This window comes from Cervus elaphus, chromosome 5, assembly GCF_910594005.1.
Source record: "Cervus elaphus chromosome 5, mCerEla1.1, whole genome shotgun sequence".
Taxonomy (NCBI): domain Eukaryota; kingdom Metazoa; phylum Chordata; class Mammalia; order Artiodactyla; family Cervidae; genus Cervus; species Cervus elaphus.
The window spans coordinates 51,009,425-51,026,269 of NC_057819.1; the positions used below are offsets into that span (position 1 = coordinate 51,009,425).

Below are 16,845 nucleotides of genomic sequence, written 5' to 3' on the forward strand. Positions count from 1 at the left end.
ATTTAAGAAGATCAATAATTAGGTTTCTCTTTGTCTATAAATGTGTATGCCACACCATATGAATACCATAAACCCTTTGTAAACATCTAAATATAATTCCTCTGTTGATATTTCTATACGAAGTTTTTATTTCAACAAGTTTTGTTTAAAATACTTTCTTCCTAATCATGAAAATCTGAGTTTTCTAGATAAATGCTCAAACCAATGCATGAAAACATTGCCAAGACCTTAAGAATAAACAGGTTGGTCCATGTAGGGCCAAGAGTTAGTACTTGGTCCTAGAGAGTTAGGACAGTGTTAATACCTTTAAAGAGCAGTATCTTTTGGAATAAAAAAGCACTATTTGCCAGAGAAGAGCAAATATATCTCAGACATTTTCCCCATAGTATAAATACAGTTTAATTTTCTTGACCATTCACCAGTTTTTAACACCTTGACAGCTAACCCAAGAAGCATTCCAGTCATATGCCCACCTCATGGGGGGACATTTATTACTTCTTTATTATTAATCATCACATCAATAAAAGAGATCTCAGTTTTGAAGAAAAGTTAATAATCACATTTCTTCTACCAGTTCTACCAGTTCTGATGAGACTAACTCTGAAGACAGGTAGCCCAATGACCTGTGTCTCTGAAGACCAAGTGAACGGTAAAGTAAAAAACAGACCTGGGCGAACATAGCAAACTAATACCCAACTCCAATTTTACAATTTATATTGCAAAAATTTATGGGGACTGGGGAGAGATGAAAAGTATAAAAAAATGTGAAATATGCTCACACCCTTGCAATAATCCCAGTTACAAAAGGAGCTGAATTATGTGCCATCACACTTCGATCCACATTCAAGGACTTTTGAAAGAAGACTAGGAACTGACAAGCACATGAAGTTAAAAAAATTAAAAGGGAAAAGACTGCCCTCCATTTGTTTTGCCAATAAAAAGTCAGTAAACCTTCTGCTGAGCACTCAGCTCTGTGTCTAAATAGGCCACACCGGGTGTCACTTCACAGGTGTTTCATTCAGCTTGCCAGCTGCCAAGACACCCCAAACATACCTTCACTGGGCGCAAGTGCCGGGTACAGAAAGTTCACCTGTATTTTAGTGGGTCATCAAAGTTAGCATCAACATTCAATGCCAAAGGGAAAAGTCAGAAAGCAGAGTGCCTTGGTCAGGAAAAGAGAGCATAGACTATAGGATGCAATTTCAGGGAACTCAGCATTCTGCCAACAGTGGACAGTGTGCTTAGCTAGTTCGCATACCTCCCCTAAAATCAGAAAATCTGGGGTAGCCTTTGCCATTCATTCACTCCTTTGAAATCTCCCTCTGCTTTCCCAGACAGCACAGCGCTCAGCCCCACAGACACACCCCCAGAGAAGCAGCAACACTCACCGAACAGGGACAGGACCCCACAGACCGTCCAGACCACCAGGGACAAGCCCACGCTGCCTGTGTTCTGGAGCACGCCCTTCGGAGAGATGAAGATTCCTGCTCCGATGATGGTGCCAATGATGATGGAGATTCCTCTCAACAGGGTGATTTTCTTCTTCAGCACAACTTTCTCCTGCCCAGGCGGCTCCTTGCCGCCCAGGGCAGGCAGCCTCCCATTAGCACTGCCCTGCAGGTAAGCCCCACTGGAGATGGTGGACACCACAGGCTTTCTGACCATGGTAGTGACCCGCAGGGGGGAAAAAGGAAATGGGAAAAAAAAAATTTTTTTTTTAAATTCCAAACTTTCAACTGTGGTGTCTCTTGGGGTGACTGACCGATCTGATCTCTTCCTCTTTGCTTTCAGATTCGTTTCTCAGTGATATTGTGCTCCCAGGTAAAAGAGCTAAGGTGTATTTCACCTTCCGCGATCTAATTACGCCTCAGAAACACCTGTGTGTTGGTTCATGGTGTTCTGGTTCGCCCACCTCCCCGACTACCTCGGCTGCTGCGGCAGCTGCGGCCGCCCTATCACTACAGACCAGATCAGCTTCCCCGTGGGCTGGTATTTAAGCGCCCGCCTGTCACACCAACTTACTCCAGCTAAATGATGATGCAAATTCTCCAGGTTTGCATCAGCCACATGAGAAAGCTCCAGCATTACTCAGCTCTTTTTTTTTTTTTTTTTTTTAACACAAGAAGCAAGTTGCTCAACTGACCAAAGCTTTCAAAGAACAAAAGCACACACTTAAAAGGGATTTTAACCAATCCAGAAGTAGTAAATTCAGAACAGACCTTCCCAGAGATTTCAAGCAACTCCTAGTGAAAGCTCTTTACACGAGAAGAAAATTAAAAATGAAACAGGAAACGATCACTATGTTGTAAGAAGTTTCTTTTTTCTTTAATGTACATCTGAAATAGTTTACACCAACCTTTTAATCACAGAGCATAACCCAAAGCTGCACTGTTTATAAAAACAAAATTTAGTTTTCATAATGCTTCCTGCTTACTTAAATTTCTTTTTATTTTGGGTTTCCTAGCAACACAGTCAAATCTAATATTTACAGAGCTAGAAGGATTCTGTATAGCTGCTGTCAAGCACAAAACAACTGTGAGCTTTACTTAACATTAAAAACTACTTCTTACTACCAATATACACCAGTACTTAAAATTGCCACCTGAGTATGACTACTTCAAAAATTAGTGACTCCAGAAAATAGTCATTTTTTGATTCTTATTAGTGCTAGGTGACCTCCTAAACTAAGTATTCATAAAAGATATACCCTTCATTTGCATGTTATTCCAACAAATTACCAAAATATCTAATTTCAAAATTAACCAACATTTACAATGATATAAAAACATGCATATAACAAAAGCTTGAAAACAGATACACAATAAAATTGAGAAAGTATTCACATTATGTAGGAGTTTTGTCTAAAGTGTACAGACTATTGTTACATTATAACTATAAATTTTAAATGTATTAGAAATATAAGCTAAAATTAGTTTGAAATAGTACAAAAGGCAAATATGTTCAAACCCTATTAACTTTCTTAATCAAGTGTTCATAAAACAAATACCAAAAGAAATCTCAGCTATCACTTTTGACTGTGGTCATAGGATAGTTGTGTATTTTAGTGAGAAGAATTAGTTATTATTACTCTGAATCTACATTTACAAACACTATTAAATATGTTTCTGAGCAAAAACAACAGACAGCAAACATGTGTGTGAGAGGTGGCAATGGGGATGAGGAGGCAAGCCAGGATGACACAACAAAGAAGCAGCCACTTAAAAGTGGAGATCAGACCATTTTCTGTTACGTTGGCACCTGAGCAAATTATACCACATCAATGCAAGTAACTGAAGCTACATCATTTCCCTTTTGTATAATTTACCTAAACCCAAATAATTTGCTTTGAGTATACCAAGTTAGTGTTTTTACCAAGCCAAAATAAATACTTTTTCCCAGCTGCATGTTTTTCAAAAAGTAAAAATGGTTAGTTTTCCTCATTCAACCTTGTTGAAATGCCAAAAAAAGAAATAAAAGGGAAAAAAAAGAAGCTAAAGGAAAATTCTTCCTCTATTTCTCTTCCTCTTCCTACATGTTCTTCAATCACACAATTCTCCTGATTCATGTACATAATGAAGAGAGGAGAGGCCTTTGTTTTCCAAAAAGGGGAAACAGGTTAGCTCTGAAGAAATATAAATTAAAAGTAGAATGTTAGAATATCAGGGAACAGTTTCCCATCTCTAACTAACATACAGCCACAGTTTAATTTTAAATTTTGTGATAAATGACTGAGCTATTAAATTGACAGTAAGCTGCACTCAGACAGAAATTAGATAAAGTCTAAAGGAGGAAAAATATTCTCTTAAGAATAAATAACACTCCCCTCGAAATGAGGGGGAAAAAAGTTGTTGCAGAAAAGTTGTTGAAGTTAGACTAATGGCCAAAAGGACTGGACTATCATATAAATAGAGTCACATTCCAAAACTCTGCAAAGCTGCAAATAGTTACCAAAGACACCAGTATACCTCATCCAATCACACAGAAATCTGCAGAAAATGTAGTTTACAGAGAAAATGTTGAGGTGTTTTCAGGGTTACCTTAGAAATCAATAGTCGTAAACTTACAAATTAAAAAATTTTATGGTCTTTAAATATGTGTGTGCCATAAAAACTAGTTCTAAGCAAATGCATTTATAGTCTCCCCTGCTTTAGGCCTTATTTTAAGCACTGGGAGACTATTCTAGTGTTATTTACAAATATTAATTTAGTGCACAAAGAATAGCCACCACAGCAGTGTTATAATAGCCAAGACATGGAAGCAACCTAAATGTCCATCGACAGAGGAATGGATAAAGAAGATATGGTGTGTGTGTATATATATATATACATATATATATATATATATACTCACACAATGGAATATTACATATACACAATATATGTGTATATATATATATACATACACACAATGGAATATTACTCAGCCATCAAAAAGCATGAAATACTGCATTGCTACAACATGGATGAACCTAGAGAGTGTCAAACTGAATGAAGTCCGTCAGACAGAGAAGGAGAAATATAGTATGGCATCTCTTATGTGTGGAAGCTAAAAATAAATGATACAAATGAACTTACTTACAAATCAGAAAGAGACACACAGAGAATGAATTTATGGTTGCCAGAAGGGAAGGATCAGGAAGGGATAGTTAGGGAGTTTGGGATGGACATGTACACACTGCTATATTTAAAATAGATAACCAACAAGGCCCTACTGTATAGCACAGGAAACTCTGTTCAATGTCATGTGACAGATGGATGTGAGGGGAGTTTGGGGGAGAATGGATACATGTATATGTGTGGCTGAGTTCCTTCACTGTTTGCATGAAACTATTGCACATTGTTAGTTGGCTATATCCTAGTACAAAGTAAAAAGTTTTAAAAAAAAGATCCAAATAGATAAATGCACAGAATTAGGTATTATGGGACAGAAAAGAAATGAATCTACAGAAACCTCAAACACTTTTACAATAATTTAAAGGAATTTTTCCATCTTCAAACTGCTTGGTAGAGTCATAAAAGTATTTATGCTCCCTGACTCCCTCCCAAGAAAATGATACAAAAGACAACCTATAGTCCCAGTGATGTTTATTGCAGCATTGTTTACAATCACAAATATTTTTAAAACAAACTAAATATCCAATTACTAGAAGTTACATGAACTATGAATTATAATACAGATCATTGAAGTTTGCAAAGATTATGTGGAATAAAAAGCTATTAAATGAAAACAGAACATTTTTTGACACAGTAATTAAAACTTTAAAATTATGTCTGCATAGTGACAAGAACTAGAAGGTAAAATTCAGTTTGACTTGTCAGGGTGTTAGAGTGACTGAATCCTTGTCATTTGGCTTCTTCTCCTTCATTTTCATTTCCATGAATGCTGTTCATGCAAAATTTTTAATTGCTTTTTTAAAAAAGAATCTAGCTATTGACAATCTATTTTATCTTAGATCCTATTTTACCCTCCGTAAAATAGGGATAAAAATAATATTTAAAAATAGACATAATATGTCATTGTAGCTTCCCTTTTCTGGTGATAACTTCTGTCCCATGATTATTAATATGGGCATATATTGAATGACCTGGCCAAAAATAATCATCTCCCCAGCTGCAGGGTATAGGAGGAATGTGGCCTGAGCTAGGATATTTCTAAAAAGATTAGGTTTATTTTTTCTCATCTGTTGAAAGTTGTAAAGATATGACCCCAGAACAACTGGTGGCCCTGTTCCCTGCCATGTTGAGAAAACCCTCATGAAATAAGAGAATAAGAAAATAAGCAGAGAAGAGGGATACTTAGAAAGTCCCAAAATCATCAAGCCCTCTTTTACTTCTAAGTAACCCAGATTGGCTGTGGATCCAGAAGATCTTCCTTTAATTATGTAAGTTCAGTTCAGTTCAGTTCAGTTGCTCAGTCGTGTCCAACTCTTTGCGCTTCTATGAACCTCAGCACGCCAGGCCTCCCTGTCCATCACCAACTCCCGGAGTTTACTCAAACTCATGGCCATGGAGTCAGTGATGCCATCCAACCATCTCATCCTCCATTGTCCCCTTCTCCTCCTGCCCCCAATCCCTCCCAGCAGTAGGGTCTTTTCTAATGAGTCAACTCTTTTAATGAGGTGGCCAAAGTACTGGAGTTTCAGCTTCAGCATCAGTGCTTCCAATGAACACCCAGGACTGATCTCCTTTAGGATGGACTGGTTGGATCTCCTTGCAGTCCAACGGACTCTCAAGAGTCTTCACCAACACCATAGTTCAAAAGCATCAATTTTTCAGCACTCAGCTTTCTTCACAGTCCAACTCTCACATCCATACATGACCACTGGAAAAACCATAGCCTTGACTAGATGGACCTTTGTTGGCAAAGTAGTGTCTCTGCTTTTTAATATGCTGTCTAGGTTGGTCATAACTTTCCTTCCAAGGAGTAAGCGTCTTAATTTCATGGCTGCAGTCACCATCTGCAGTGATTTTGGAGCCCCCCGAAATAAAGTCTGACACTGTTTCCACTGTCTCCCCATCTATTTCCCATGAGGTGATGGGACCAGATGTCATGATCTTAGTTTTCTGAATGTTGAGCTTTAAGCCAACTTTTTCACTCTCCTCTTTCACTTTCATCAAGAGGCTTTTCAGTTCCTCTTCACTTTCTGCCATAAGGGTGGTGTCATCTGCATATCCGAGGTTATTGATATTTCTCTCGGCAATCTTGATTCCAGCTGTGCTTCCTCCAGCCCAGCATTTCTCATGATGTACTCTGCATATAAGTTAAATAAACAGGGTGATAATATACAGCCTTGACGTACTCCTTTTCCTATTTGGAACCAGTCTGTTGTTCCATGTCCAGTTCTAAGTGTTGCTTCCTGACCTGCATACAGGTTTCTCAAGAGGCGGGTCAGGTGGTCTGGTATTCCCAAATGGGATTTAAAGTTCTTTGATAGTATCTACTAAAGTTAAACATATAGATTCCTTTCGACCAATAAATCCCACTCTTATGAATTTGCCTGTCCAATAACAATGCAGGACATTCAGGTACCGAAATACATGGATGAGAATATTCATAGTAGCTTTACTTACAATAGCCAGTACTGAAAATAATGCATGTATACATAAACAGTAGAATGGACAGATGCATCACTGTATTTGTTCTGTGAAATATTACAAGATAACAAAAAAGAATGGACAATAAAGCTATGTACAGCAATATTGATAGCTATTACATAGTGTTAGAAGACAGGTGGAAAAATACATACTGTATGATTTAATTTACATAAAATTTAAAAACAAGTAACTTCTATTGTGTGAAAACTCTGATAGCTATCTTTGGGGAATAAGTGGATTTAAGTGATTGGGGGAAGGGGGCACAGAGGCAGTTCTAGGATCCTGTGTGCAATTTAACAACCTGGTAAATACCTATGTGTTTTAACTGGGTTATATACTTATAATTTTATATTTTTCTGCATGCATTTTAAAATTCAATTTTTAAAAAACAGTATTTTAGTTGAATATTCATGGCATTCTCTCAAAAATTGATAGATCAAGCAGACAAATAAGCAACACCACAGAAAATCTGAAGATTATGATTAACAAATTTAAGATGGTCATTCTATAGAGAACTTCCTATTCACCAAATAAACAAAAAACAGATTATTTTAGAGCATATAGAAAGCATTATCCAAATGCCATGTCTAAGACACAACTGAAACCCCAATAAAGTTTCAAAAAATTACACCCAAACTACACACTCTTACCATTATACAATGAAATTAGAAATCAGTAAAAATTATAAAATGCAAGATAATAAATCGTGCATGTCTGTAAATTAAAAATCATGCTATCAACTTGTTTTAGGTTAAAGAATGAATGTGAGAAAAAATATTCAGAAAATAACTACAATTGTATAATAATAAAAAGTATATGTTCAAATTTGTGAGACTCAGTGAAAAGTTACTTAAAGGAAAAACTGAAAGCTATAAATCACATTAATAAGAAAATAAGGAAATTTTAGAGGAAAGTAGCTAAATGTTTAATCCCAAATTTGGGATAACTAAAAAATTCAGGAGTAAGAAAAGTAAGAATAAAAGCACAATAGAAAACATTGCTAATGGCAAACTGTAATTTTTGCCAAGATTAATATATAAAAGTTTGACAAATTGAACAAAAACTAAGGAAATTAATTAAATGTGAAGTAAAAAAAGAGAAAATATCTTAGCAAGATGGAGAAAGTTTTTAAGTAACAAAGAAATATAATGAAAACAACTATGTGCCAGTAATATAAAAACCTACGGTAAATGGACATCTTTTTGGAAAACAGGTAGATACTGAAATGGCAGTAGACAGAGAAAAGTTAAGCAAATAGAAAAATTGAATAACCATTTAAGGTGATAATCAAGGATATCCTTAATGCAAAAAAAAAAAACCAAAACAAAAAACTAGGCTTCATTTGCTTTACAGACATGCGTGCATGTTTATTCCCTCAGTCATTTCAGACTCTTTGCAACCCCATGGACTGCAGCCCACCAGACTCCTCTGTCCATGGGATTCTCCAGGCAAGAATACTGGAGTGGGTTGCCATTTCTTCCTCTAGGGAATCTTCCAGATCCAGGGATTGAAACTGTGCCTCCTGCATTGGCAGGTGGATTCTTTATCACTGAGCCTAGAATCACAGGAATCTCTGATTTACAGAGGAGGCATACCAAATTTTTATGAACTAAAGAAGCTTTTTTAGTTCTTATTTATTGTATAACTTATTTATAAATTAAGTAAGTTATTCAAGAGAATGAAAAAAAGAATAACTATCCAACTCATTTTTGTGAGTCTAGTGTAGTAATCGGCAAACGTCTGTAAAAAGCTGGATACTAAATATTTAGGCTTTAAGGTCACACATAGTCTTCGTCCAGTATTCATGTGTGTATGCATTTGTGTTTTCCAACACTTTAAAAAAGTAAAAATTATTCTTTGCTTTTGTGCAGTTTACCAACCCTTGGTCTAGTAGTACTTTGACTGCAAATAGGATAAAGTAATGCAAAGTCACTGAGCTAACTATGACAGATGATTCTGTAAATAATGTTTTATTGAAGCACTGGCATGCCCACCTATTTGTATATTGTATTTAGCTGCTTGGACAGTATCACAGCAGAGGTGAATAACTGCAACAGAAACTGAAAAACTCACAAAGCGGAAAATGTTTACCATCTGACTCTTTACAGAAAGTTTGACGACCCTGGCCTAAGGGAACTGCTAATCCATTTCTTCTTTGATTTTCTCTTACCAATAACTCTTCCTGCACATTCCTAGTTTGCTAGTCCTATAACATAGATATGCTTCAGACTTAGGACATTTGCAGATGCTGTTCCCTCTGCCTGAATTCTATTCCCTTAATATTTACAGGTCTCATTCTCAGCTCCCGTGCAAACTTTTATCACAAATTATCATTTTATTTCAGTTAGGTTTATTCATTTTCTCTGTACCTCGTTAGATCATGAGCTCCCTCATCTTGGACTGAATTTTTATTTCTGTATCTTGAATGCCTACCCTATAATGTATTATAGACTAGTAAGTATTGGATATATATTTGACAATTATTAACTCCCTGAAAGATAAACAATAGTATTCTATAGCTCTATAGGGAAAGAAAAAGGAGTGGATTGAGAGAAGAAAGGACTAGCCAAAAAGTCACATCATTACCTTTCATAGCAAAAAGTTGATATATAACATACAAAGCAATAATAAATGTATCATAAATATAAATAATATTTTATATTTTGTATTTATTTATATAATATATAAATTTATAATGTATGATATGTTATATAAATAATCTATATCATTTATGTATAAATATAAAATTTTATATTTTATAATTATAATAAAAACAAAAATAAATGTATTATGACAGGATATGCATGTTATTTAGATATATAGACACAAAGAATAGGAGAAAATCAGGCTCTGGGAAACATGTTGTGTTTGGGGAGCAAGAAAAAGGGTAGGGGAAGAATGAAAAGGGATATTAAAAATCATGGACATCTGTTCCTGTTAAAAGCTTTGTAGAATAACTTGAATTTTCAAACTCTCTTATTTTTTATTAAAATAAAACAAAAAATAAAATAAAATCATCGATTCAATGGACATGAGTTTGAACAAGCTCTGGGAGACGATGAAGGACAGGGAAGCCTGGCATGCTGCAGCCTATAGGGTTGCAAATAGTTAGACACAACTGAGCGACTGAACAATAGCTAAATTCAGATAAAATAGCATAAAAATAGGAAGTGATCAAAATTTCTAATACCTTTTTATTTGAGTATTAGGAAGGTAGATAGATTAATCAATTTAGATTACATAGTCATGTATTCATGTGAATTATTTAAAAGTAATTATAAAAAGGGAAGGAAAGAAGGAACAAATGAGGGAAGGATAAAAAGAAAAAAAAGAAGTGATCCATGACTCCCAAATCAAAAGAAAGGAAAAAGAAAAGAACAAAACCTCAATTATCCCAAACTATAATTAGGAAAGAAGGGGTAAAAGGGTAAAGTATGGGCAAGCTAAACAAAATGAACAAAATTAGATTATAAAAATATGTCAAAACATATGAGTAATATCAATAAATTTAAAAGGATGAAAAGCATATGTTAAAACACAATGATTTAGGTTGAATTCTAAAAAATGAAGATACAGTTAGGTTCTATTTACAAAGAGCATATGACATTAAAACAAAATAACTTTAAGATAAAGAATTATTATGGATGAAGTCATTGTGAAAATTAAGACATTTATGTACCTAAAATATAGAGACAAAATAAGTGAAGCAATTATGATCGAATTACAAGGAAAATTTCATACACAATTGTCCTTGGCAATATCAACACTGTTAATATTTGTTGAATCAATAAAAAAAAGTTTTATCAATTGTAGGCAATTACTGATATTCTATCAAATTTCCTTATATCACTATTTTTGTTTCTGTGTACCCATTTCCTGACTTGTTATTCTGCTTTATAAAGGCATAGCTGTGACTGTCCTCAGAGGACTGCCGTGGACTAATGGAGTCATTTCCCAGGTTCATAGAGTGGAAAGTACCTCGAAGTTTACATCCTTTAAGAGATATCAGTCAATGACCCACTGATGTGATTATATGAAAGTCCAAAATCCTTGCCTTGAGTTGAGAAATTTTCTAAGGTATAATTTATCCTCAAGAGTTCTTCCTGAAGAATCAAACTGAAAAGTTGTCTAACAAAAGTTGCATATTCGCTGTCTTATTTCTCCTCCTTGTTCTGTCTTCTGTATTCCTTTACTAGTTTTCATGAAAATATTTCTTTATCAATCGCTTACATATGATGCTTCATCTCACAATCTTTTTCTATAGTATCTGAACTAAGATGACTGAAACATTGAAAGTAGTCCAGAATGGAAATTCTAAAAGTGCTAGTGTGGTTTACTCACTCATCTGTCACATGGCAGTAAGGACCCCATCACTAATGGCAGTTAGAGATTCATAGCCCATGTCAGGCTTTTATATGGCAATTACTAAGACTCTTGCCTAAGGTAAAATGGGGGAGGGGGGGTAAACAAACCTGCCATTGGAAAGGAATGCACTGCCCTGTGCAAGCTCTTTGGTATTTGAGAACATGAGAAGCATTCCTCAATGTCAAGAGTAAGTAAAAAAAAAAAATTATTTTACCATTATTTAATATTATCTATGAGGTACTATCACAGCATTTAGACAAGAAAAATAAATATTTAAAATAAAAAAGAGAGAACAAAAATTCCATTTTATGATAAATTACCTGGAAAAAACAAAACATTCAGCAATAATAACAAAAATTCCTACAAGGATCAAAGAATTTATAAGACAATTAATAAAAACAAATAGATATTAAAAATATATTTATAGATTATAAATATTTACATAGGCAAAAAGTTAAATGAAACAATGAAACCAGTTATGTCATTTATAATAACAATGATAAATTTAAAATCAGTGAACTTAGTAAGAGATTTGTAAACTTCTATTTTTCAAACAATCAGTTTCACCAAATAGAAGAGTACATCATATTCGTGGGTAGGAAGACTAATATCATACAGCTGTCAATTTCTTAGCTGATACATAGGACATGATCTAGAAGAAAATGCTAAGAGTTAATTTTGTTTTAACTAGAAAACTGATTCTGCACTTACAGAAGAACATTGTTTCTTAATTATGAAAAATAAGAGCATTAAGGGAACACTAGGTAATCAAAATATACTACAGCTATTCATTAGTTAAAATGTGTGGCATCGGTATATTAAAAATTGAGTAATAGAAGAAAAGACAAAGCCTAGTATTGACCCAAATACATTCAGAACTTTATGAGAAAAGTATTATCTCAAACTACAGAGGAAAATACGGACTATTCAATACTGACTGGACAAAGCTGGATAATCATTTAGAAAATCAAGGTTGGATCAGTTCTCAACACCAGAGAAACAAAACTCTAGCAGGTCAAAGGTATACATGGAAAAATAAAATCCTAAAAGTCCTATAATAAAACATGGCCGAATTCTTCAGAATCGAAGAATGAAGAAGGTTTATAGAACTGATACAAGCTCCAGAAGTCATAAAAATGATAATATTAAGAGGATATAAAATTTAAAATCCATGCAGCAATTCAGAAAAAATCAAAAGAAAAAAGTAAAATAGGAATGATATTTTAATATCACAGTCAAAGATCTAGCCTTTTAAAATAGTTTTATACAAGTAAATTAGAAAAAAGACAATCCAACAGAAAATGAGCAAAATATATGAAACCCTTCATAGAAAAGGAAATACCAATGGCATTCATATAAATGAATAATCAACCTTACTCATATTGAAAGAAACGCAATTCCATAAATCAAGGATGTGTTCAAAAATGACAGAACTGGTCAAAAGAGACTCTTTCTGAAGCAGCTCCTATTGTCCAAATTTGGGATAATCTGAGCATCAGAAAAGATAATGAATACAGTAGATTATAACATACTTTTGTAATGGTAAATACAGTTTACTTAGGAAAGAGAGTGAGAGAGAGGAAAAGGAGAAAATAAGAAAAGTTTTCTAAAGACTCATTGCTAATATATGTAAAGGGTGAGAAAGAATTAGAAAATCAATATTCTTGCAATTCAATGCAATAATTGATTCAGACAAGGATTAATACTGAGTATCAAAATCACTGGATAAAAATGTGTCACAAAAGAAAATATTCACATAATCTTGAGTTCTCTCTCCAGAGATTTGACTGTTACCACCTTAGTTAAGTAATCAAAGTAAATATCATCAATAAAGACAATTGATGTAAACAATTGATAAAATTCAATATCATTTGTGTAAAATCTTGCAGAAAAGGTCAGTTTTCATTCCAATCCCAAAGAAAGACAATGGCAAAGAATGTTCAAGATACCGCACAATTGCACTCATCTCACACGCTAGCAAAGTAATGCTCAAAATTCTCCAAGCTAGGCTTCAACAGTACGTGAACCAAGAACTTCCAGATGTTCTAGATGAATTTAGAAAATGCAGAGGAACCATAGATCAAATTACCAACAACCGCTGGATCACCGAAAAAGCAAGATAATTCCAGAAAAATATCTACTTCTGCTTCATTGACCATGCTACAGCCTTTGACTGTGTGGATCACAATAAACTGTATAAAATTCTTAAAGTGATGGGAATAGCAAACCACCTTACCTGCCTCCTAAGAAATCTGTATGCAGGTCAAGAAGCAACAGTTAGAACTAGACATGGAACAACAGACTGGTTCCAAATTTGGAAAGGAGTATGTCAATGCTGTATATTGTCACCTTGCTTATTGAACTTATATGCAGAGTATATGCTTATTGAACTTATATGCAGAGTACTTCATGCAAAATGCCAGCCTAGATAAAGCAACAAGATTGCAGGGAGAAATACCAATAACATCAGATATGCAGATGACACGACCCTCATGGCAGAAAGCGAAGAACTAAAGAGCCTCTTGGTGAAAGTGAAAGAGGAGAGTGAAAAAGCTGTCTTAAAACTCAACATTCAGAAAGCAAATATCATGGCATCTGGTCCCATCACTTCATGGCAAATAGATGGGGAAATAATGGAAACAATGACAGATTTTATTTTTGGGCTCCAAAATCACAGAAGATGGTGACTATAACCATGAAACTAAAAGATGCTTGCTCCTTGGAAGGAAAGCTATGATAAACCTAGACTGCAAATTAAAAAGCAGAGACATTACTTTGCTGACAAAAGTTCATCTAGTCAAAGCTATGGTTTTTCCAGTAGTCATGTATGGATGTAAGAGTTGGGCTATAAAGAAAGCTTAGTGCTGAAGAATTGATGCTTTTGAACTGTGGTGTTGAAGTAGACTCTTGAGAGTCCCCTGGACTGCAAGGAGATCCAACCAGTCCATCCTAAAGGAAATCAGTCCTGAATATTCATTGGAAGGACTGAAGGTGAAGCTCCAATACTTTAGGCACCTGATGTGAAGAACAGACTCATTGGAAAAGACCCTGATGCTGGGAAAGATTGAAGGCAGGAGGAAAAGGGGATGATAGAGGATGAGATGGTTGGATGGCATCACTGACTCTATGGACATGAGTTTGAGCAAGCTCTGGGAGTTGGTGATGGACAGGGAAGCCTGGCTCGCTGCAGTCAATAGGGTCACAAAGAGTCGGACACGAGTGAGTGACTGAACTGAACTGAGTGATAAAGAAACAATCAGAAAAATCCACAATAGAAGAAAGTCTATTTATCAATTAAATTTTCAAAAACTCAATGTAATAAAACAAGTGAGTAGCGGGTATATTACTATATGGCAGTGCATGCGTGCTAGTCATGTCTGACTCTTGGCAACAGTATGAGACTGTAGCCCACCAGGCTCCTCTGTCCATGGGATTCTCCAGGCAAGAATACTGGAGTGGGTTGCCATGTACTCCTCCAGGGGATCTGCTTGAGCCAAGGATCGAACCTGCATTTTTTATTTTTCTTACAACTGCAGGCAGGTTCTTTACCACTAGTGTCACCTGGAAAGCCCACTCTATGTTAGAAGAAACTAAAGAGACATAATGTAGTTTATAAAACTTAACTGGAATGCAGATTTTAAAAAAAAGAATATAAAAGATTTATTTGGGAAATCTAGGGATATTTAAATACAAGTGGTGTTTTGGATGATATAGGAAACTTTTGTGAATTTCCTTAAGCCTAATTAAAAAATTGTGATGCATAGAAAAATATTCTTCAGCTACAGGTATGAAATATATATGTCATGATATATGCAAATTTCCAAATTGTTCACCAAAATATGTATAAAGACAGATAAATTAAGTCAGTAAAATATTAACATCATATCATAGTCTGTAGTTATAAAAGTTTCAAAACATCAATGCCCATTCAAAATTGAAATGATTTAATAATATCCAAACATGCTCTTTAAAAAACTTTATGTATATGCTAATTTAAATTTATAAAATATAATATATATGATGTGATATATATGGAATATAATATGAAATATATGAAGAACAATAATTATGGGTATAAATCTCACTGCATAAAATCTCTGCAAGGTAATTGAGCAGATGGGGTCAGAATAGAAGGGAAATTTTCACTATCTACATTGTTTAGTGCTATTTGATACTACTGTGAATTAATATTTTAATAACTACAACAAAAATTATAAAAGAACAATGGAGAAAGTTCTAAAACAACGTAGAAAAAAGAGGGTAATTAGGTAATAATAAAAACAGAAATAAATAAAATAAGAAACAACAAAAGCAACATATGTTTCTATGAAAAGCTATCAAGTTAAGCATACTTTTGGCAAGATGGATCAAAGCAAAAAGACTTGGTAGATGTTAATCCTTGTAAAAGAAAAATAGGGCTCATATGTACCAACAAAATACAGGTTTAGAACTATGCCAAAGTAGTACAAATTCAAGACAATTTATTTCAAAAATTATATTAAATGAGCCATCTTTTAAAATATATATATATTACCACAATGATTCAAGGGTAAACAGAAATTTTGAATTCTTCAATAGCAATTAATCAGCAGTTTAAAAATCATGCATAGCAAATGCACAAAAAGCATACAGGGATTTATGTAGGAAAGATCCATAAATAATCAAAGAACACATAATTCACATCTTAAGCAAACTGTCATCCAAAATGATAAAAGAGAAAAAACTCCAAATCTTTAATTATATTCTCAATGTGTTACACTTACATATTTATTAAATAGCAATTCATAGTGATCATCATGCTATCTCAGTAATATAAAGTAATTACCCTGTTTTATTTTTCATCATAACAATTTATTTTTCATCACTGGTGAGATAGAAATAGAATATTTCCCAAGACCTAGTACCTGGCATGAAGTATTCCCTCAATAACATATGTAGAATTATAAAAATACCAAAAAATTTAAGTATTTATAAATTTATCACATTAAGTTGACACATTTCTAAACACTAAAAGTCACCATAAGCATAGAGATAGGCCTTATCTGAAAAATAATATTTATTATTTCAATAAGAGAAACACAAAATTTAGAATATGTATTTGCAAATCTATGAGAAAAGGTAAAAAATTCAAGACAGAAAGGACTTAATCAAACTATTTCAGATAAGAAAACCCAACTGGGAGAAAACAAGAATGTGTACCTCACTAGGTACACAACCACTTTATTGAAAAGTGGTAGTAATAAGTGTTACTGGAGGCCAGCACCACTTTGGAAAATCAAATGAGGTTTATGTACCAAAAGCACAGAGAAGGCAGCAAGGGCACTGAAGTCTATACCTCAGAGTTCTTAACTACATTCTGCGGCATAGACAGAGGTTCAGGTTCACC

General features: G+C 34.3%; 1 protein-coding gene across 3 annotated transcripts in view; it reads right to left on the minus strand.

The window, feature by feature from the left end:
- Positions 1-1,828, minus strand: part of SLC7A11 (solute carrier family 7 member 11) — a 248,002-nt gene extending 246,174 nt beyond the window's left edge. For all 3 annotated transcript variants that reach the window (XM_043902431.1, XM_043902434.1, XM_043902432.1), the window contains exon 1: positions 1,389-1,828. In XM_043902431.1, the coding sequence (XP_043758366.1) occupies positions 1,389-1,665 (277 nt within the window). In that variant the 5' untranslated portion in view covers positions 1,666-1,828. The remainder of the gene's footprint in view (positions 1-1,388) is intronic.
- Between the last annotated feature and the right edge of the window lie 15,017 nt (positions 1,829-16,845).